This window comes from Tiliqua scincoides, chromosome 4 (assembly GCF_035046505.1).
Source record: "Tiliqua scincoides isolate rTilSci1 chromosome 4, rTilSci1.hap2, whole genome shotgun sequence".
NCBI classification, from domain to species: Eukaryota; Metazoa; Chordata; class Lepidosauria; order Squamata; family Scincidae; genus Tiliqua; species Tiliqua scincoides.
In genome coordinates this window covers 71,506,942-71,530,707 of record NC_089824.1, presented here as the reverse complement: position 1 = coordinate 71,530,707, position 23,766 = coordinate 71,506,942, and the positions used below count along the sequence as shown (strand labels likewise).

The window sequence follows — 23,766 nt, the reverse complement described above, 5'->3', positions numbered from 1 at the left end:
AAAGTTAACCATTTTTGTAGAATTTTCTTGAAATGCCCCTAAACTTTGTATTTCCAAGACATCCAAGGTTTCTGTTTGATGCTTACACTACAGAAAGTGCACTGTTTGGAATTAGAGGCATGTAAGCCTTGTCTACATTATCTCCTTGACTGCTACCACTTTGAAAAAAGTGACCAAATAAGTTTTGAACAACAATACTAAGTACTGGCTGCATTCTCTTTTCCATCTTCCCTAACAGTTAATGGATGATATGGTTCATACCCTAGGACAGGGCTGTCCAAAGTTTTTGTCAGGAGGGCCACATCAGCTCTCTGACACTGTGTCAGGGGCTGGGGGAAAAAAGAATTAATCTACATTTAAAATTTGAATAAATTTACATATGTTTACATAAATGAATATATTAAAGATGAACTTGAATGAATGAATGAATGAAGGTCTTGTGATAGCTCAAGGCCTATAAAAGATCTTGCACAAAGCAAGGCTGGCCTTTCCTTTGCTGCCACTACTGCATCACAGACGTGAAATAGCAAGCAGTGGAGGGAGCCCTCATCCCACAGTTCATGTGAGAGGTCACAGTCGCCCTCATGCTGAGATCAGTTGCGTCAGGCCAGAGTGGGCTCCAACAAATCTCCAGAGACCTCATTGAAGACTGGGGACTCCCTGAGGGCCGCACTGAGAGGCCTTGAGGGCCGCATGTGGCCCCAGGGCCGGGGTTTGGGCACCCCTGCCCTAGGATAACAGCTTTATCAACATTTTACCTATTCCTTGCCATACTCCTTCTCCTTCCTTTTTTTTAATCTCCATCGTGAATCCCTCCAGACAGGGAATTATTCTCTATTGTAAAGTGCCATGTACACAGACTGTGCTGCACAAGTAATTCCTAAAAATACATCTCAGTGTCTGATATTCACATCATGAACAGTTTGTGATTTGGAAATACCCAGTTTTCAGATGACCTCATGTGGTGAAATCATCCTGGGTGACTATTCACTATGTGAAACCAATATAGTAAACTGGGTTTGTATGTCCTTGTAATTTGCCTGTCCTGATAACACAGGCCTACAAAATTGAGGGTCAGAAAAGTTTTTCCCAAACTTTATGGTGGTTTGACATGAATTTGGGTTTCAGAAAATGGCATCCGTTTTGCCCTATCACGTCTAGTTTTGGAGATATAGTATAGCCTCATTCGTGAATGGTTCAAGCAGCTTCCTCATGAGGAAGCCATGGTGTAGGCTTCCTCATGAGAAAGCTGCTTGAACTATTCACGAAAGAGGCTATGCCGTGTCTCCAAAACACGGCAAACACATGATAGGGCAAAACGGATGCCATTTTTGGAATCAGCACCCCTAATATTCCCAGGAATTGGTGTAACGTTTAAGGAAGCAAAATGCGTGTTGGCCTGTGTAATATATTCCCTAAAGAAAATGAGTGTGCAAGTTAACCCTGAGTTGACTTTCCTGTTTAGTATTCAGAACCCCCAAGGTTACAGCTCACATGGAGGAGCAATGTGTGTACTTGTATAGGCCCTTTCACCAACACCAAATGCACACACGCTAGGGTGTTTGGCTAGAGAGCATAGCCAGCAAGTAAAATCCTATTTCCCCATCACTGATTTTTTTTTTCTTTGAGGGTGGGGGGCAAACAGGGATGGAGACACACTTGCGAAAAGAGTCAAATTCACAAGCATTGCCAGAACATGAATTGTGTGAAAGGGAGTTAGAAAAAGCAGTATTCCCTCAAACCCACTGACATGACTTCGTGCAGGCTATTTTTGTGCCAAGTATGCTGTTTTTTATAAGAAATAATGTCACAAGTTTCAATGAGTTTAATGCAGCTCAAATAACCAAGCAGCATTCTTATGAAACTATATACAATGGATGTTTTATGCAATAAACATACAAGAAGAGTGTGGGCCGATGTGCTGGAGTGACCAGTCTAATTATACATCATCCCAACATTTCAAACTCAAAGAACTTGTATATTTTATCACCAAGTCACAGAGTAAAGCACGATTAAAACAATTTTTCAAACTTTTTTTTAGTCGGAATTTAAGAAGAGTGGAGGCACATTTGAAGTTTCAGAGGTTTCAAGCAAAATTGTACAAAGCTAACCTAAATATGTCATTAGAACAAATCCACTTGTCATTAATATTCTTGAGGACAAACAACTGGTGGAATCCCATCACTGGATCATCATCTACCTAAGTAAAAAAAAAAAAAGCATATTGACAAGTTTAGTTGCTGAGTTATCATGTTCATCACATGAATCTATTCCTCAAATTCTTCAGTTGCTTTAGAAATGTGTATATGTTATATTTTGCTCTTTATGACCCTATCAGCAACTCTCTCTAGTTCCTTCTAGTGAATCTGTTTTAAATGCAACACAGATACCCAGATGAAGAGCACAACTAATGATTTGTTGCAATGCTGATGTTTAATCACTGTATAAATCCTCCTGGTTACTATTCTGGTTTCAGAACTTACAATGTGCAAGCAAATTCAGACTTGTTAGTTTGCTTTAAGTTCATCATTTTATATCATCTGTTTCTCAATTGGTTCTCTTCTTCACCACTCAACCCCATCTGTTTTCCCTTTTCTATTTTATTATGGGTTATATCTTTAAAATGCTGTGGTTTTAACAGTGCTGTTGTATTAATATTTGGATTTTGGTAAAAAAAGCAAAGTAATTCCCACCATGTAGCCTTTACAACCATAATCTATTCCCTAAATACAGGGAAGCAGTCTGAAGGGCCCAGTTTTGAACTGGTTGTCTGGAGATATTAAAGGGATGAGGAACTGAGCTGGTTAGGTAAGTGACAGAGGCCCAAATCCTAACCCACTTTCCAGCACTGGCATAGCTGTTCCAATGGGACATGTGTTGCATCCTGAAGTTGGGGGACACTCATGGAGGCCACCTCAAAGCAAGGGAATGTTTGTTTCCTTACCTAGGAGCTGCATTGCCCTTATGTCAGTGCTGGAACATGGGTTAGGATTGTGCCCAGTGTAAGAGAAAGACAATATGGGATGAAGGACATTATGATGCCAACATAGTATTGAAGAGTAAGGAGCAGGTCTCAGAATGAGGTTGTGGAGCAGTCAAAAGTTAAAATTAGTGATTTGCTGACAGGATTGTCACTTAAGAGGCATTTTAGGACAGGCTGGGGGAAAAAAATATCCCATTTACAAGGCTGACAAAATGGTAGGAAGCATGGCATTCTGACCAAATCATGGAAACTTTCCTGTCATCATTAGAAAGTGGCGAATCCAAGCTTTCATTCTGAAAAATAACTTTCTAACCGTTATCATTGTACAGATATATGTGGCCGCATGGCAGAAAAATTTCTAATGTAGTTAAAGCAGTAGGCAACAGCAAAGTATGACCAGCAAAGGCTCTCTCCTAGGGCTGCAAAGGCCTGCTTGTCTCCAGTTCTATCACCAGCAAGGAATGTAGGGTGGGGCTGAAGGGTCATAGACCTTAGTTGACAAACAGTATTTTATGAGGCAACTGGAATTTGAGAACAGGAGAGTAATATGCTTGGAGAACTAGCTAAATATGGCAAGTTATCCAAGATTCTGTGGGCAAATTAAATTTTAAGTTAAAACTTGGGTTTTCTAACCCCATATTTCTCCATCGTGGGAATGCAGGGGATGAGGAAAAATTTTCAGCAGAGATCTATGGCTAATTTGGACAAGCCCAACTGGCCCTATGCAAAAGCCGATGTGCACACTCCCAACAGATGTGCACTTTATTCCCCCCCCCCTCGCTTGCTTCCCCACTATTTTTGTTATTCATGTGGGGTGACTGTCTAAACTGCCCTTTTACACATGCTGTGAATGCCAGGTCCTTATTGGCCCAGGCAGCACTTGGAGGCATGGATGATAGAATGCTCCACAGCCTGTGGTTCCTTGCCCCACCATTCCCTAGAACCTCTATGAGGCAATGCTTCATGTGCTGCTGCGCCATGCATACATCCACAACTGTGTAGTGGCTGATTGGAACAGATGATAAAAGTTGATATGGGGTGGTAGTGGCTAACTGGGTAGTAGCTGACTGGGGCAGATGACAGAGGGTGGCAGTGGCAAAATTATGATAGTCAGAAAGCCGGGGGGGGGGGGGTGTTCAAGTGAACACACCAGGAGCATGCACAACAGTAATGGTGTGCAGCCAATAGGATAATGAAAGTATCATCTGAACCGGCTCTGAGTGAAGAGAGAAAGATGCGTAAACCTTCCTCCATTCACTAATGTTTTCCCCTGCAAACACTCAGCTCTGCAAGGTTTCAGTTTTTTATTCTCTTGCCAGTCTGGAAGCAAGTTTGATTTTGAGGGGGGAGAACAGCCAACAGCAGAGGGGGCAGAGGTTTCCACAGGAAGAGGATTTATTTTACTGCTTCAGTTATAATCTTTGGGGTTAATCACAAAATTATGTCTGGGTATTTTAATGCTTCAGCTTTAAAGCTAAAGTAACTAAAGACTAAGGGCCCAATCCTATTCAATTTTCCAGCACTGGTGCAACTGCAGTGCAACTCCAAGGTAAGGGAACAAATGCTCCCATACCTTGAAAGGGCCTCTGTGACCACCTCCCCACCATAGGAAGCAGTGCATGCTCCACTGGCATGGCTGCACTGGCACTGGAAAATTGGATTGGACCCTAAGACTGCAATCCTATGCACACTTACCTGGGAGCAAACCCTACTGACCTCAGCGAGACTTACTTCTATGTATACATTTATAGGATTGTGCTCTAAAATGCTCTTAACAAAGAGATACCATTCATTTTCATGTTTACCTTCAGCTGACCAACAACCATACTAAGGATACAATTATCAGGAGCTGGCTGATGATCTTGGGATGTTATATTGTGCTGAATTTTTCGGAAAGGAAGTCTCTGTTTCAAAAAGAGAGTTAAACATGCTACTTTAGTAGGCGTTATAGTAGTACTCCAGTTTGAATTCTGACACGCAAACACATGACAAACATGACAAGTCAGCCCAACAGTGCTCTCCCATGCCTTCCCCAGGAACCATGCTTAATTTTTAAAGGTAATATAAAATGAGTATCAGCCCAATATCCAAAAATATGTAATGACTGAAATTATTATTAAGAATATGTATATAACGCTTTTCAACAAAGAAGTTCAGAGTGGTACACAGACCAAATCAAATCATTAAATGGCTCCCTGTCCAAAAGGGCTCACAATCTTAAAAGATGCAGAACACCACAAGCAAACAGCCATTAGAGAAGACAATGGGCTGGGGTGAAGAACCAAAGCACAACATACCATCAATTTTTCCATGATGGATGTTTTCCCTTGGAACTGCTGACCTTCCCAAGACAAGCAGGAAGCATCTGTCTGTAAAAAGATATGTGTTTTCACATAATTATATAATTAAAAGATCAAAGAAAAGCAAAGTACATAAATGAATAATTCTGGATCCATAGATTCAACTGGCCACTGGCAACATGTCTTCCCCCTAATGTTACCCTACTCATTCTCTTATGACCATACTCACACCCCAGCAGCTTGACTGCTGATAGTATTTTCTATGTGCCCCCTTATCTGCGGGGGTTCTGTTTGAGAACCCCATGCGGATAGTTGAATCTGCAGATAAGGGAGGATGCCGCCGAAGGTCTTCTGACCCTGCAGAAGCCACGCGCATCTTCCTGCAGGCCTCAGAATGACTGTTAGAGAGAAAAAACATCACTTCCATTTTTGCCTATAAACCAAAAGAGACTTTTTTACTCCAACAGTCATTCTGAGGCCCGAAGAGGCTGTGGGCGACCTCTGCGGGGCTCAAAAGACCCTTCAAAGGTGAGGGGAGCACAGCTCCCCTTGCTTCCAGGGGGGCGGGGGAGCCTACCTGCATCTGTGGTTAACTGAAACCACTGATACATCCCCCCATATTGGGCTCAAGTTGCAAGCACAGGGTAGGTTCCTATATACCATATCTAAAGAACCAGAAAGCACTATTTCAAAAAACTCTAGCTTTAATTGCTAACAATAACGAAAAGATACAGCTAGGATTCTCAATTTACAAAATAAATTAATGTGTTTAAAGTGAGTTAGGCATCTGAACCAGGGAAAAGTCTAGAACCTGTGGCCAGAAAACTCTGCAGATCAATAGAAGACTTTCTTCTGTGACTGGCACCCTCAGGATCAACCAGAACTTCATCTGCAGCTTCTCCTCTGCACTCCCTCTGGAGGAGTCTGAAACTTGGACTGTATCACCAACCTCCAGAAACCAGAAGAGAATGCCTCCCCTGCCTTCAACATATCCCTAATTACATTGCACTTTTGTGTAGATTTTGTAATGGAAATGTGCAAGATCCCTCAAGGAGATAGGATGTGGTGTCAGCAGTGGCCCCTTTAAGGGTTAAGGCCTGGGATTTCAGCAGATGGTGTGCTGCACAGCTGCAGCCACTAGAGGCAATGAGGTCTCTAGGGATATAAGCAGCACCTATAGGAAGGAAAGTGTTGTGGGTAGTAGAAGGAGGAAACCTGGAGACTGGATTAATGGACTGAGGAACTAATGGAACTGCTGATGGACTAAAGGACAGATGGGTGAATGGACTTCTGGAGACTACTAGGGACTGCTGGAGATACTGAGATTGGTGTGTGGCTGCCATGCCAAAGACCTGCAGAGGACCAAGGTGCTGCTGTAGTGGTTGCTGCTGGCAGGAGAGGGCAGGAAGGAGGACCTCTTCAGGTTGAACAGGTGAGCTACCCTGGTGGTGGGGTTCAGCAGTGCTGCAGGGCAGAACTATGGCCATTGCGGGAGAGCACAGGGGAGCTAATTAGCTTAACGTGGGCATAAGTTCTCTGAGTCAAGTTTGGACTGGGGGTCTGGCAAAACAGACTTCAGTTATAAGCTTCTTTAAGCACCAATCTTGGCTAAATATAAGCTGGCTGAAAAATCCTTGGATATGCATATAATCAAACTATCCCATTTAACAAAGATATTTGATACATACATAAAATGCACCTAACTGTTCCCGATTAGTATCAAACTGCTGATAATACAGCTGTATGAAACTTGTTCCAATTTGCTCCCAAATAGGTCTTTCTGCCATTTTTCACACCTGTAAAGAAAACAAAACTTTAAGCATTTTTCCTATTAATAAAATGAATGAGTCAAAAAAATCAGTGGAAAACCTAGACAATCACCACCTACGCTAGAAGTAAGTCTGCCAACAAAAATGTATGAACATACTGCAACATATGTCAGTACTGTGTAGTCAGTCTGAATGTAACAGGAGAATATACAGAACTGTACATTTGTAAGCCATGAATTGAGTTACAAAAGTACCCAGATTTTTACAAGTCATCTATTTCAACAAATGACTTTTTTCTTTCTTTTTCTGCTTATCAGCACCGACAAGCAAAGTAATGGCAAGCAGCTGGAGACCCACCCGCGGCTGCCACCCTTGGATGGCAACTATTGGCCCGTCAACCAACAAAATATTGCTCCCCACCTCTGCATTTCCCTGTACTGCTCCCTCTCTTCTTTTGCAGTAGCTTCTTGCAACAGAGCATGAAGACAGAACTCAAATACACTGAATACTTTTTCTGATATTATCCATAATATTAAAAACATTTCTGACATATAAGGAATAGGAACAGAGAATTTCCCCCTGCAACTACTGCAGAGATGGGAGGGCAAAAGCAGGCAGCTGCGGGTGGGAGGGGTTACAAAGCAGATACAAAAGCATGAAGCAGAAGCCTTGAGGGATAGATGTGGCTCTCTAGCTAAGTGAGCTCCAGGTTATGTTAAGGTTTTCATTTTACAAAGCAAGTACTTCTTGTATCTTAGCTGTGGGGAATTTATATAATCCTGGCTATTTTCAGTATGTCAATTAAGTCCTCCATGGCTTCACATAGGTTTCCAGGGCACGCTTTTGTTCACTTTAGAAAGTCTTGCCAAAACAAAAGAATGCAATCTTGCCCTACTGCTTCCCAGCTTGCACCTGCCAGGTGTGTGCCTAATAAAGGAATCACATTCACCAAATACACTTATCTAGTTGTAGAAAGCACACTTTTCATGCTCCCAGTACCAAATGAAACAGTTTTGCAAGAAAACAGCAATTTCTGGGACTGGTATTGCTTTATTTTTTGTCCTTATATTTCCATCCCGCTCTTTTATTATCTACCAAGAGACACATCTTAACTTCACAAACCCACTGGGAAGTAGCTGGGGTAGAGAGGTAGCACAGGTGCGTAAATAACTCACCTGGTTGTGTATGAAAAAGGCCGAAAACTTATGCACACTCACCTGGGAGTACATTCCACTGAACTCTAAGTAAGGGTGACTGACATACTTTCAAGTAAATATCCATAAAATCCAGCTGCATTAATCATCTGTAGGAGACTCTATGGAGATGTCTTTTATAAACAGGAAACATTGTCCCCTTTTAATATCTCACAAATACCTAACATAGATGTGTGTGGACAGGTGATCTAGTAGTTATGGGTTTCTGTGCAAGGCAGAATAAGCCCTAGGTCAGGGGTGTCAAACTTGTTTCATACTGAGGAACAAATAGCATTTATGATGCCTGCTGAGGGCCAGAAGTGATGCCATTAGGGAGAAAGTGATGTCATGAGACAGGTCATAACCAAAAATAAGCACTTTTTCTCACTTAGAAACTCATTAGCTGCAAATGACAGAAGAGAAAATATGCAAATCTTGATCATATTTCAAGATATGGGAGAGCCCAATTTTCATGTGGGCTGTTCTTTTAGCAGTAACACCTCAGCAATGCACAGCAGCTGAGAGCCTGAGGGTCTGAATAAAAAGCTTCTGTGGGCTGCATCAGGCCCCCCTCCCCGCCCAGGCCTTATGTTTGACACCCCTGGCCTAGGTCATCCAATAAGCTTTACAGCAGGGATAGGCTAACCCCAGTCTGTGGACCATTTGTGGCCCCCCAATCCAGCCTGCCTCTGGCCTGTGCTGTTGGAGCCTGCATTGGCCTGCAACTGCTGGTTGCGACTGCCAGACGCAAGCTGCAAGCCTAGTTAGATCAAGGCCTTTTATAGTCTCCATGTGTTTTCTGCTTTTCCCTTGGCATTGTTTTAAACTCCCCACCATTGCCTCTGAACAACTTATGTCTCCATGTGTTTCTGGCTTGGGCTGTATGTTTTCACTGTGCAAGAGGCATTTGGCAAACAGTTCATAATTCTCATGTTGTTCTACATGCCTGTATTATAGTTCTCATGAGCATAAGCTCAGTAAAATTCATTCATTCATATATGTCCTGTATCTAATGCATTCATTTATGTAAATTTATTCAAATTTGAAATGTAAATTGATTCTTTTTCCCCTCCCCCCACACAGAGAGATGATGTGACCCATCTGCCAAAATATTTGCCCACCCGTGCTTTACAGAAAGGGGAATCTAAACTCAATGTAAAACCTCCAGCCACTATAACAGTAATTATAGTACAGTATTCAACATTGAACGAATACAGTGTACTGCTTTGCAATACCCACTTCTATTCTATCAGTAACAGGAGCAACTTCTAGTGCAGTACTTCTGCTACTGACACTAACGGGACTTACTTCAGAGTAGACATGCAGAGGATGAGGCTGCGAGGCTACAGTCCTAGCCCCACTTTCCTAGGAGTAAGGCCCACTGACACTAACGGGACTTACTTCAGAGTAGACATGCAGAGGATGGGGCTGTCAATTCCAGACTAGCGACAGGATCCGTGCAGGGTGCAGGCTTCTGGCTCGCCCTGCCTGCGCAGACCGCTTTCTGCAGCCATGCAGCGCCCTCTCCCACTCCTTTGCAAGCCAGTCCGAGCCCCCCCCACCCCCCACCCCCATTCAGTACAAAGGCCTCATGGTGCTTCTGAAGTTCTTGCACCGTCCAGGCGCCCGACTCACCAGCAGCGCCACCAAGCTCGCGCGCACGGTGCAGTCTCGGGCTCCTGCCTCCTCCCAGTTCGCCTCCAGCCCCCTTGATCTCCAGCCTATCGCTAGCAGCCTGCAAAAGGCGCCTGGAGAGAGCGGGGGAGCAGCTTCTGATTCCGGGGGTGGGGGAAAGAAGGGAGGCGCTGGATGCATGGAATTAGGCGGTGTGCCCCTGGAGACCAGCAGCACCTCTGGACCTTGAGCAAGGATGGCTGAAAATACACGTGGAGACGATTGCCCCTCCCCCCTATACTTTGGTTGGGAGTGGGGGGGCAGCTATGCACAATCAACCCCCACTTGGGAAGATGCAACCCAGGCTGTAATCCGATCCACTGTCCTGAGAGTAAGCCCCGTTGAACACGCCAGGGCTTGCTTCTGAGTAGACCTGCAGAGGCTCAGAAGTTCCAGCCAAACTTTCCCTCCTACCTGGCGGCGCATCAGCCTCTTCTCTCCTGCCAACACGCGGGTCATTGATGCTCACTCCCCGCGCCCAGCAGAGGGCAACCCGGCCAGCCGTTCTGCATGGACTACGTCAAGCCCTCCCCAGCCAATAGAAGCCTCGGAGCAGCCCCCGCCAAGCGCTTCGAATATTCAGAAGCAGGAGTGTGCGGAAGGCTTCTGAAGTGGCACTTTAACTAGGGGCTGTGCGTTGACCTGGCTGCTTAACTGAGCTGCTTGTCAAGGAGCTGGTGCAATGGATGTAACCTTAAGATTTGCAATGGAGGGGAAAAAAGGTTCTGTGCTGGCTGGCGCTAGTCTGGCCCAGGGGCAGGCAAACTCTCAACTTTAGGGATCCTGGACCTTTCACAATTGTACAGAAGAGGGAATTGCAGCAGGTCATCTCACAGACAAGTTGTACCCTCTGAAATTCTCTCTCCTACACAATTGCTAAAGGTCCAGGATCCCTAAAGTTGAAAGTTTGCCCACCTGCAACATCTCCAAATCCCAGCCCATGGGCCAGATGCAGCCCACAGAGTGCTTCTATCCGGCCATGGCCAGACGGATTCTGAGAGCCTCTGGCCCAGCTGATCAACACAACCAGAGTTGTGCTTGTGGGGTGGGGGAATGGGGGTTCATTTAAGTGTGTGTGCTTTATTTCTTGGGCTGTGTTGGTGCTTGAAGAAATCCTGGACATTTGAACCCATTCATTCATTATTTTCAGTCATTCATCTAAGTTCCATCTCTAATGTATTTATTTAAATTTTATATTTAATTTCTTTTTCCGGCCCTCAACACCATAGATAAGTAACAGGTCCGTGGTGATCCAGTCAACAAGCCATTGGATTATTATAGCACCAGAAAAAAGCAAGGGAAACTAAAGAGGCAAAATGCATTGGGGGGGAGTGACATTTGGCCCACATTACACATCTGAAAGAAAAACAATGGTAACAGGAGGGGAAAAACAGCACAAATGCCTCATTTTCCACAAGGCTTTTAGTTAGGATAACTTCTGAAGGGCTGCATTTGCTCACAGAAGAATACCAATAAGTAGGTTCCTGGCAAGTTCTATCTATAGACACTAATGTCTATCCCACCATGGAAATCGGATTGTAACACTGCAGAATCTCATAACCTGTTGTGGTATGTGGGGTTGATGCAATACAATGGAATTAAACATATAGCCCAGCTGGTCTGCTTTCTTCACACATTAGCTGAGCAGTAAAATAGCAGTCATGTTATCTTGGTTCCTAAATTACTGCTGCAGTTGTATAAACTGGATCTTCATCTGTTCACCATTTGTGAAGCACCCAAATACCTTTTAAATGATTGTGACCTGTTCCTTTTAAACCATTCCATCCTTCTTGGGACCATGAAGACAAACTGGAATTTATAGAATGTTATTAATTCACACAATACGCTTGCCTTAAAACTTCATCACACTTAACTATCCCCAGCAACAACTATTTCATGTGCAACTCTATCAGAACTGTCCAAATGTGCACCAAACTGCCACTTTTTGCTGGGACAATTTTTCATTAAGGAACATGGTTTCCCCACTGTCCTGAAGACTATGAAATCCCCCATCTTTTTGTGCGATATTGCTAAGTTTCACAGAGTTCACCCTGCCCTGCACTACTGGGGGGTCCTCCACACAATCACATGTTGTCCTGCGATTGCATACTAAGGCACAGAATCGCACATCTACTGTGCATATATTGGTTTAGAGATGTATCTATGCTCCAAAGGCTATAAGATTCAGTATATGTTTTTTTCTGAAAATACTTTCAAAAGTTATTCCAAAATAAATATTTATATTATCATCCTTTACCTGTTAAAATGTACCAAGATCAAACAACAGCATTCTTAAAACTGAAGATAGAATAAAAATAGTGTCAATGCTTAAGAGTACAAGTTGCTTCAGTTTAATATCATTGAAGGGGAGATTTACAGATCAATTCAGATATTACATTCTCAATCCTCCCTAAGCCATGTTTTGGAGAATCAGGAATATGCCATGGGTCGTCCCCCCTCCCCAATGTGTGGAATCTCTCCTCTTTTTCCTGGCGTACATAATTATGGCATGGAGGGCTAGAAAAGTGATGTCTGTATAGAGCCATCATTCTGCAAGTTTACTTAAGCTTAGTGCTTCCTGTTATCTACTTCTAATTCATTTTCTATTTCCTGTAATTCGTGCTCCGATTCATTTTCTTGGAAGGATCCAGCTTCACTGTCCTGGTAATCATCCCAGTGTTTGTCCATGAGATATTTCTGAGGTGTTATATCATCATCAAAGGGTTTCTTGACTTTCCTTCTTATTTTCTTTTGCTTTCGTATCTCAGCCAGCTGTTCCTGCTGCTGCTCTGACAGTCCTATTCCTTCTATTTCCTTGTCCTTTTTCATTCTTTTGTATTCCATGATTTGCTTATTCAATGCTTCATGATCAATTCCAAACAGATTAGAATGAATGGGGGAATCTGAGGTGTCCGAAAAAGTGGCAGCCATAGTAGAACTTGGTTCGCTGCAAGAAAGGGATGAGATATGTATGAATAATAGGAAAATATAGCAAGGACCACAACATATCTGATGCTTGACATACTGTAATCAATACTCTGAAAAATTAAGACAAACACCACTTTTAAATTAGGTTTATTAACACCCTAGCACAGTATACTATCAAAAGAAAAGCTTAATGTTGCCTTCATGACTTTTCAAATTCTACCACTTCTTATGGAGATTGGATTTTCTAAACATGATACACAGTCCAGGAATAACGTTCCTATTTCTAAATACATTTGGAATCTAGTAGTCCAATCAGATTCAGTGGAACTTCAATTCTTAGAGCTGTGACTTGAATCACATTGGAAGGCAATCAATATTAAACTTGAAATTTCTGTAACTTCCAAGACAAAAAATACTGGTTCTTGCTTAGAATGCTCAAAAATACAATCCACAACCATTAAACTCAGGAGGAGTTTTGCTTACCACAGTGTGAAATGTGTAGTTAACACCCAATATACTGACAACATATTTCAAAATTTAAAGAGCACAATCCCAGCCAAAATTAAGCACTTCTAAGTTTTACTGATGAATAGGAGAATTAAGCACAGGCATAGATCTCTCTCTTTAAAATCAATGAGACTTAAAATGTACATAACTTTGGCTGAGACTGTACCCTAAAAATTTCATGAGACCAGAACCATTCTCACACTCAATCTGAGCTGGGATTCACAGTACCCCAAACTGACCATACAAAAGTGCCTCATGTTTCTTACCCAGAAAATCGACCTGCACCTTCAGAGCTCTGTATTGTCACCATCAGTATTCCACAGCTCTTAAAACTCATCAGGGGGATTAATTCAGGGGAACTGTATTTAAACAAAAATTGTTTCCTCTCTAAGGCATTTCAGTATCATTTTAAAATATCAACTGTTGTTCGTCAGCATGCTTTTTGGATATGGACGCACAGGTAATGTTGAGGCCTTAATGGCTACGCTGTAAAAACCACACACCAAATGGGCGCAAAATAAAAAATAGCTTTAGTGGAGTCAATATGTTATAGCATTAAGTATGTATTTTATGAAATATGTAAAAGATTCCTTGGATATATTTCAAATTAGGATCAATTTCCTAAAGATGGTAAAGCTAAAAAAAGAGGTAGTCTGAAACTGCATGTTATATATTTTAAATTCCAATGAAAAGCATTTTGCTACATTTATTTTCACAATCTACCTGAAATCCTTTTGGATCAATTCATTTTCTTCATCTAGAGGCCCAAAATCAATTGTTGCCAATAACATTTCAATCTACAATAAAGAAAAACAAATTTCAATTTCAAGAAAAAGGTCATTTTGTTCATATAAAAAATAAGCAAATTCTGTGTCACAGCTGCTTTATGCATGTACTGCCTTCAACCATCAAAGGTCTCTGGCAAAGACAGAAGATTGCTCTCCATCAACTATTGTAGTACTAGCATTCCATATCACTGGGTTTGAAAATAGTTCCCTACAATTCCACACTCTTGGGTAGCTAAGGAGTCCTTGTGCCCCCTGTATAAAGATGAATGTTAAGATTCTCAGTTTGGGGAAGTGCTCTAACCCTGAGAAACCACAGCAGGACACTAGAACAGTAGCATAGCTAGAGGGGGGCAAAAGAGTAAGCACTGCAGGCGATGCAATGCATTCTGTAGCGGCCCCTCCCACTCACCTTTAGAACCATTCCAAATCAAATGGCATCTCCTGCATGTTGCCATCACTGCCCAGAATGATCCTGACAGTGAGTGGGAGGGGCTGCTTACATGGCAGGTTGTGGCACCTGCAGTACTTACTGTTTTGCCCTCCCCCAGCTACACTACTGCTCTTAAATGTGCCTTGACTTCTATACTCTTGTAGATCTATCACTGCTTTTTCTTTTTGGAGAAAACTGTATAATTCACCTGTATTTTCTAATATTAACAGGGGGACTCCTAATAGGGCATTCTAGATGGCAACTTGGGAGTCAAGGTTGGTTCAACATTCCCTTGTTATTTTGTAAGCGTAAACCCTTATATCGTTTTAATTTTTAAAAAAGATAGTAATTTGACTGGGATCCACCCATCCCCTCCTCATATATGAGCAACAGACATTTCTGTGCATGCAAATGGAAGAGGCAGTGATATTTCCTTCCAGAGACAATCCCTCATGCCTCAAGGGATGCTACTCCCAAAGGCCTCCTAACCTTGGAGAGAAGTTTCCAGGTATGTGCAGGGATGCTAATGGAAAGAAGAAGAGCTGAAAAGCCCATGAGCAGACAATTAATAACGGTGCTTTCAATCCTACTATGTTTACTCTACTTAAGACCTCCCTAGAGCTCAGTACAGGAATAGTATTTCTTTTAATATGTTGTTACAACTGAAATTTCAAACAGGTTTTCTCAAGGTCAGAAGTTACTCGAAGTAAAATCTAATCTCTCCAAAAATGTTTGCTTAGGAAAGTGCTCCTCAATACTTGATTGGTCATTTTGAAGGGATATGTATATACTCTCTTCCTTACTTCTCTGACAGCAGCATCCTCTTTGTCTCTAACAAACACTATTGAAGGAACAGTTCCCAAGACCTGTTGTGAAATCAGTAGGTGTCTGCAAAAAAGAAAGACAGTAATGCTTATATTAAATGTAATGTACAGTAATCTAAATTGTGTGAGACACAGAAAGCCCGTTTTAAAAAGTGGACAAATCGTTCCTATATCCAAGTAATTCTCAGATTCTCAAAATGTGAAGTGGGCATCCTTCATTTATCTGTGCCAATTGCCGTTCCACAGCCACATCCACCAATTATGCAGGTGTAACAAAATTTCTCAGTGGCACAGGAAATAAATCATTCTTTATTTGTTATAACAGCCTCTAGTTGATTGTTGCAGGTGCCAGCCAACTAGCAAGCAAAGGTGGAAATACACAGGCATACGTGTAAAAATACAATGCACATCCCTTTTGTGGACACTCACAAAACCTGGTTTTGTGAATGTCCACCTCTGTACTTTGGGTGTTGTACAAGAGTGGTAGTGAAGGAAGGGAAGCACTATATATGTACAGATCTGTATGTGCAGAAGCACATATGAAACAGCAGGCAAATACATTCATCTCTTGAACCCATTGGCTCTTTGATATGTCCATGTGTGTCCCATCCCCCCCCCCCCCAGTATCTCTGGATTACAATAAGATAGTACCTTATACGTGGAGCACTCTTCTTCAGCACCTTCTCAATATAAACATCCTGTTCTGTATTACTGGAAGTCCTCCAATATATCCGACATGTTGAAAAGTCTGATGAGAGGGATGCCTGAGGAGTTCAAAGTATTTGCTGTGAACACACTCTTCACACAGGAACAAGTCAGAGTTGGAAAGGGGCAATGGAAATACGTCCTGTTATTGCTTATAAGCATGAAGAACAGGTGCAGAGTATTGGTATTGCTAAAGAATATTAGTGTAACATAAACAAAGTATTTCTACCACAAATGTAGAGAATTTGGGGGAGGGTTCTTTTTTAGAAACACACAAAAGTGGTTTAAGACAAAGGAAGGGCTTCAGGATAGCACTGGTACAAGAAAAAATGGTGCCAAGTTGTCAGTTATATACTTAGGCCACACCCTTCAGCATGCTTGCATAAAAGCAAATTCCACCACGTATTAGATGCAATTCAGAGAATATAAGGCCTGCCTTGGTTACACTGAAATCAATGAAATTTACGACACAATCCTTTGCATCCCTATTTAGAACTAAATGGGACACTCTCAGGTAAATGTGTATAAGTTTGCAACCTTATGGCCCAATCCTGTTGGGCCCAGCCGCCAGCAGAACATTTATTCCACTGGCAGCAACTGCTATAAAGCAGTTGTAAAGGGTGCTCCAGCCACATGCAGAGTAGTGTGCTGCAGGAGCACTGATGGGAAGGCCAGAGCTGCTGAACCCGCTGAGGAAGGTAGAATGTTGGGGGAGAGGGAGAGCAGAATGGGGCAAGGAGGGGGTGAAACTGGGCAGGGTGGGGGTGGAACAGGGAGTAGGGAGGGTGTATGAGGCGGTGAATCCAGCAGTGATGGTGCATGTCGGATACTATTTCTCTCCATAAACTGCCTCCCTGCCCCCTTTCTCTCCTCAGACTTGCGCCAGCTAAAGAGCAAGTGCACGTCCAAGAAGATCCACAGTGGAGCAGCAGGTTTATGGAGGTGTAAGGGGATTTTAATCCCCTTTCCCCTGAAGCCTCCCAATCCCCTCCCCACTGGATACAGCAAACCTGTTTTTGGCTGCACTAGTGTGGGGGGGAAGGGTAGGACTGGGCTGTTAAAGTCTTAACTGTGCATGTGAATACCACCGATTTCAGCAGAACTTAGGCTGTTACATTTGAACAAGGTTAAACAAACAAAAAAATAACCAAGAATTCTTGAAACCTTTTAAAATACATTTCTTTCACCCAACTCCTTTTTCAGAAAAGTGCAAAAGGCTAAACAGTTCAGTCGGAAGTCTAAAAATTGGAATATGAACCCATGATACTGTATTATGGTCTTCACAGGCAGACTGCTGACTGCACTCAGCTACAGTGAAATCTGTAACTACTTGCACAACTAGGACTTGAGAGTTTCAGTATCATGTTTGTGTCTCACAATTTATTTAAGCATTCTTGCTGAACTGATACCTTTCATACTTGCCTTAGATAGTTCTACATTGAGGTCGTAAGCTTCTTGACCAGCATCACAGGAACTCAATACATCTCGCACAGCTTTCAACAGGAGCACATTTAAGGCCCTTTTACGTATACTGTCTTCTTTCTTTACCTTCGGTGGAGCAAGCTTTAATACGCTGGCCAAGTTGGATGGCTTGTATACCTTTAAAAACAAGCAGATTGCTTAGAAGAAATAATAATGCAGTGAGCCCTCAATATAGCAGTCCTCAATTAAGAGACTCTGGAAATAGTGGGTGCTTCTTTGAAAAACTGGTCATATACATTTTGCATGTGTGCATATCCACTGTCATATTGCATTTACTGGTGTTTTGGCATTAATAGAAACCCCTTTCTCCCCTGTCAGTCTTAAACTGAGGGTTCTCAGTAATATTTAATGTTTGTATAGTGCTTTTCAGGTGTGCAAAGAACTTGATGCACATGAGTTTTTACAACAAACATGTAATGTAAGTGTTGTAAACCCCACACTGAAGCTGGCTGAAGAGGACTGACTAGTCGAAGGTCACTTATTGAGTTCATGGGAGAGGCAAAATTTGAACCAGAGAAGTCCTGATCCACAGTTCAGTCTCTTAGCCACAAGACAACAACTAGGCATGGCCAACTTTTTAATTAAGCAAATGTTGCCACCTTTTAAAAACAAGCCAAAAAAAAACCCCTGCCCCTGTTTCTGTGCTTTAAACATAAAAATCAAATGGCATTTGACACATAAAATTAAGCAGATGAAACATTTCTAGTACAAAGATAAGTGGTGAAGGAAGTTACAGGGAAGGGCTCCACAAATCTCCTTGCAAGCTTGCCAGTGGCAACTGTCCCAAGTTGTCCATAAATTGCCTAAAATGTGGGAGCAGAGAGATATTACTCACACTGCTTCTGTCTTTTGCAAAAGCTTCACTGGAAATAAAGCAGAACACACAGACACATCCTTTGGGCCATACAAAGCCACAAGCCCCACAGCAATCTTCCTCCCCAAGTCCTCTAAGCATGCACAGAGGATGATCCAGGAAAAGGGGAGGCAATGGAGATCAGAAGTCATGGCTAGCTAGTAAAACAAGCCCAAATTAGCAGACACCTGCTTCAGAACAAGTTAAAAACAGTGTGGTAACTGTAGAATTTGTTCCTAATACAATTTCAAAATTAGAAATAAATATTCAAAAGAAGAACACTGACATAAAAGTAACTATGAATCTGCATGATGTTTATGGGCAACTAGTTGGCATCTCCATTCTGATTATGTGGGTAAGTCTAGAACAGCGTTTTTCAACTAGTTTACCACTGGTGGTTCTTGAAGTGATGTCTGGTGGTAGAAAAGGGGCCCCCTGAACCCTCATCTGGCAAGAGACCAGCAACGCAATGTGACAAGCAGTGGCAGGAGGCTTGGCAGCAGAGCTCCAGCGTGCGCTTTTCATGAGCTCAAAAAAGCACTCCTATTCGCCTTGAGTCTCTTACTGTTTGTTGCATCATGTCTGGCCTCCCATTCCAGAAGTAACTGGTAATGACATCATCACCAGTGCCATCTTCCAATGGTACTTCCAATAGGTGGATCATGCAAAGTGATGTAGCAGGGAACAAACATTGAGAAATGTTGGTCTAGAACAGGGGTGTCCAAACCCCGGCCCAGGGGCCACTTGTGGCCCTTGGGGACTCCCAATCTGGCCCACAGGTAACCCCCAGTTTCCAATTAACCTCTGGCCCTCTGGAGACCTGCTGGAGCCCGAGCTGGCTCAACACAACTGTTCTTAGCATGTGAGTGTTCGACCTCTTGCGTGAGCTATGGGATGAGGGCTTCCTCCACTGCTTGCTGTTTCACATCTGTGATATAGCAGTGGCAGTGAAGGAAAGGCTGGCTTTGCTTTATGCAAGGCCTTTTATAGGCCTTAAGCTATTGCAAGATCTTCAGTCATTCATATGTTCCATCTAATATATTCATTTATGTAAATATATGTAAATCTATTCAAGTTTTAAAGGCAAATTAAATTTTTTTCCCAGCCCATGACACAGTGTCAGAAAGATGATATGGTCCTCCCGTCAAAAAGTTTGGACACCCCTGGTCTAGAAGGTGTACAGAGGCTAATACTGGTGAAATTGCTGTAAGAAATGCAGAACCCATGGGGTGGGGTACAAATATAATATTTTTGTTAGGCCTCTTGTATTTAGCAGAGGGAGAGTAATGGTCCCTTTTCACCCCAGCATGGTGTCTTTCCTTGTGGCTCTTGCTGGTGTCTCTTCTGTATTTTAAAAAATACAGCCCTTTGGAGACAGGGAACCATTTGATTTATTTTACCACTTTGTGAACTACTTTTGTTGCAAAGCAGTATATAAATATTTTTAATAATATGGTCTTGCCTATTTAATTTAGTTCAGTAAGTCTTCCAGATACCTTCTAGAATTCTCTATGTAAAAATGAGGGTGCTTTCCTCCCTCTTTTGCAAGCCCTATGCCCAGTGCTGTCCCTTGGGTAGGGCAACTGGGGAAAGCTGCCCTAGGCCCCACACTTTCATAACTAAAATAGGACTGTAACGGGGAGGGGTGCTGCGCACTGGTCTATGTGCCCTGGGCCTGCACTCTGCCCTTTGAGGGATGGCTCTGCCCATGCCAGCCAAAGAGGCAACAGCAAAATCATACAGACAGAACAAGAGGTTCGCCTTTCAGATTTAAAAAGTCTGCCAGTTCTTACCAGGTGAGAGCCCAGGGTAGGACTATCATACCAAAACTTCTTCCTTTGGAAAAAAAAAAAAAAAAAAGATATATGCACATTAAACTCTACATCTGCAGATGCAATTACACATGTTAATCAACTGTTTTGTACACATGCCTCTTTGGTTCATAAAAACAGCCATGAGCAGTGATTTGGGGAAAGGCAGTGGATAAATTACCAAAAAAATCCAAGCAACTATGGAAATAGCAGAGTGCTCTGTAACCTTATGGGTAGTGAAAACCCCCCTCTGCCTACTCAGAAGTAAATCCCACTGCCACTGAGTTTAAAGGAATTTACTCCCAAGTATTGGAGAAAAGTTTGAGGGGCTTCAAGTACTGATTTAACATAAGCTTTCCAGTAAGAGAGCCCATTTCATTAGCTGCACTTGGGTGTTGACGGTCACTTGCATCCTGTACAGTGATGACTACACATGTGGCCACTGTGGGGTGGGCAGGAGCAGGGCTGCCTTTCTACTCAGGCTGCAATCCTGTGCATGCTCCTGGGAGTAAGCCTCATATAGGGTTACCAATTACAAAGTAGGATAGGGTGCATTATACACAAGAGGGAATTTTAGCAGACGCTGCTTTTTAAACCCTTCCATGCTGAGCTGCTCAGCACCTTTTCTATACACTGGTTAACACCCATTTCTGCCCAGCCCACAGGTGTACACCTTTGATCCCTGTTGCGTATGTGCAACAGAAATGGCTTAAAAGTATAGGTACTCTGGGCACAATCCTCTGCATGACTACTCAGAAGTAATTCCTACTGTGTTCAGTGGGCTTACTCTCAGGAAAGTGAGGGTAGGATTGCAGCCTCTGGTCACCCCACAGAACACAGTGGGACTTACTTCTGAGTAGACACCCAAAGGATCGGGCTGTGACAGCCCAATCCTCTGCGTGTCTACTCAGGAGTAAGTCCCATTGCGTTCAATGGGGCTGACTCCCAGGAATCATGCCCAGCACTGCAGCCTCTCCCTCCCACTCCTGCCAGCTGCTCCACGCCCGGCTCCGGAGGCGCGTTGGAGGGACCCCCCACTCACTTGCGCTTGGAGAGGAACTTCTTCAGCAGGTTTCTGGAGCCTCGGAGAACGGCGGAGCACTGCAGAGCCCGGCACTGGGGACACCCCAAGAGGCCTCCGCCGAGGGCAGAGCTCGGCCTCCGCCTCCCCCGAGCTGCAGCCACCGCCCCCCAGGGAGGCTGCAGCGCTGGACCCGCGACCACAGCTGCAGCCTGTCGAACGTTCCACATTGGAATGCTGGACGTTCGAAGAGCTCCGCTCCGTCCGCGCTTTGCCGCCAGGCCTCAGTGAGGGGGGAGGGGGAGAGAGGAAGGAGCCACGCAGCGCCCCCAGAGGGCACCAGAGCCTCAGCCGAAGCGTTCAGTCGGTGGCGTAGCTGGAGAGGGGCGGGGCGCTCGGGCTGGCAGGGAGCCGCAGCAGGGTGGGCAAGCGGCCCCTCCCTTCGGAGCCATTCCCGGCGGGGGGAGCAAATGGCTCCGAAGGGAGGGGCCGCTTGCCCACCCTGCTGAGGCTCCCTGCCAGCCCGAGCGCTCCGCCCTCCTCCAGCTACGCCACCGCGTTCAGTCCCAGGCAATGAATGCCCCATCCCCTTCAAAGACTGGAATCCTCAGCATGCAGAGCGTGCCCCACTGAATGCAGTGAGCCTGACTTCTGAGTAGGCATGCATTGGACGGGGATGGTGCCCTTCAGAGTCAGGTCTTTGTCTTCAGGCAGCCATGCCACCTGGAAATGGCTAGAGCTGTAGACCAGTGTTTCTCAACCAGTGGTATGGGTACCACCAGTGGTACTTGAGGTGGTGTCTGGTGGTACCCGCGGAACCCCTGGACACCTGCCGCCTGGCAGCGAGACCAGGAATTTGACACAACAAATAGCGGTAGGAGGCTCCAAAGCATGCTTTCCCGTGCTCAAAAAAGCGCTCCCGTCCACCCTGAGCCTCTTACTGGTGTTTGTGCTAGTTTTAACTTTTAAAACCCTATGTGGCACCGGTCCACGGTATTTGAGGGACCACCTTCCATACAATCCAACCTGTCCTCTCAGGTCATCAGAGGGGGCCCTTCTGAATGTGCCGTCACCAGTGGAGTTGAAGGGAATGGCGGCAAGAAAGAGGGCCTTCGTGGTGGTGGCTCCCCGTCTGCAGCCCTCCCTCCCCCTGGAACGGAGAACAGCTCCCTCTTTAGAGTCCTTTTGGCAGGGGCTTAAGACCTTTTTATTTAAAGAAGACTTTTAATGCTGACACAAGGGGGCATGGCTTTTTATTATTTTTTTAATTTTGGGTTCCAAGTTTTATTGTGTTTTTAAATTTTTTCTTATATATTTATATATTTTATGTTTTATATGATTTCTTTTGTAAGCTGCCTTGAGTGCCCTTTACTGGGATAGAAAGGAGGGATATAAATTCTATAAATAAATAAATAACCCAGAAGTAACTGGAAATGGATGTCATTGCCAGTTAGCTCCCATGGTATTTTGAAAAGGTGGCCCATGTGAAGTGGTACAGCGGAGAAGAATGCTGTTGACATTCTGTCTTGCTCTTAAAACTTACTAGTAGGGGGTGGATTTTTGGGGTGATATTTTCCCCAAAATTTCTTGATTAAAATAGCAAATTGTGGTGTTGTGTGTTTTTATTCCAAGGGTGCATTTTAATAAATTATAATTGCTTTTAAAATGTACAAGGTAGGTTTATAGTGTCAGCAGATGCAGCCACAGTATTACTTCTAACTGGAAAAGTAATCTTATTTTAATTTCTGGAAAATATCTTAAACACTATAATGCTTTGTTTTGTGTTTTTATTTGGGGGTTTTTAAATACCAAAACAGTGGTGTTTTGTGTTTTTAACAAAAAAAACACCCTAGTTTTAATCTCCTGAAGTTTATGCCACCACAAGACTTTTCAAGGTGCTGCAAGACTGTTCGTTGCTTTAGCTTATACAGGAGTTTCAATCAATTCCGTTAATGTCCTACACACATTTTTGTAACTGTTCTCCTCCCTGTAACTGCATGTCTGGAACTGCAAAGCAGCACAGAAACTGGAAAAGTTTCTGCAACTAAAAATGGACTTTTTGAAGGGAAAAACTAGATCCCCTATATTGTATTTTAACCCTAAAATGTTGTTGCTCAATGCTGACCATTCAAGATCCAAGAGCAGACAATAAGGTTGCAATCCTATCCACACTTACCTGGGAGTAAGCCCCATTGACTATTAGGGGACTTACTTCTGAGTAGATATGCCAAGGATTGGGCTGTCAGCTACACAGTGCTAGCTCTAGAATCTCCCCCAGATCAAACCATTTTTTTATCACCAATTTATCTTTCATTGTCTTTGGTATCTAAGTATTTGTTAAGGCTGAATCTATGTACGCTTCAGCTACAATCCTATACACACTTTCCAGCAAGTAAACCCCCTGAACCCAATGGAACTTTGAAGTAAACACATCTAAGATTGCACTGTTAAGGGGGAGTGAGTCCCATTTAACTCAGTAGGACTTGGTTCTGGAGATT

General features: G+C 43.4%; 2 protein-coding genes across 3 annotated transcripts; both read right to left on the bottom strand.

Moving 5' to 3' along the window:
- Positions 1 to 1,969: 1,969 nt before the first annotated feature.
- On the bottom strand, positions 1,970 to 10,393 carry LOC136649337 (nuclear transport factor 2-like). 2 transcript variants are annotated; one of them, XM_066625890.1, is made up of 5 exons: positions 10,334 to 10,393; positions 6,972 to 7,079; positions 5,281 to 5,352; positions 4,789 to 4,887; positions 1,970 to 2,200 (listed from the first exon to the last, which is right to left on the bottom strand). In XM_066625890.1, the coding sequence occupies exons 2-5, from the start codon at positions 7,068 to 7,070 to the stop codon at positions 2,087 to 2,089; spliced, it is 384 nt and encodes a 127-aa protein (XP_066481987.1). In that variant the 5' UTR covers positions 7,071 to 7,079; positions 10,334 to 10,393; the 3' UTR covers positions 1,970 to 2,086. The 2 variants fall into 2 exon arrangements, with proteins under 2 accessions (XP_066481987.1, XP_066481988.1); XM_066625891.1 differs by lacking the exon at positions 10,334 to 10,393 and adding an exon at positions 9,647 to 9,730.
- Positions 10,394 to 12,247: 1,854 nt separating this feature from the next.
- On the bottom strand, positions 12,248 to 21,630 carry RBFA (ribosome binding factor A). Its single transcript, XM_066625501.1, has 7 exons — positions 21,290 to 21,630; positions 20,230 to 20,272; positions 17,524 to 17,700; positions 16,048 to 16,160; positions 15,376 to 15,460; positions 14,078 to 14,151; positions 12,248 to 12,866 (listed from the first exon to the last, which is right to left on the bottom strand). Exons 1-7 carry the CDS (start codon positions 21,496 to 21,498, stop codon positions 12,488 to 12,490), a joined length of 1,080 nt encoding a protein of 359 aa, XP_066481598.1. The 5' UTR covers positions 21,499 to 21,630; the 3' UTR covers positions 12,248 to 12,487.
- Between the last annotated feature and the right edge of the window lie 2,136 nt (positions 21,631 to 23,766).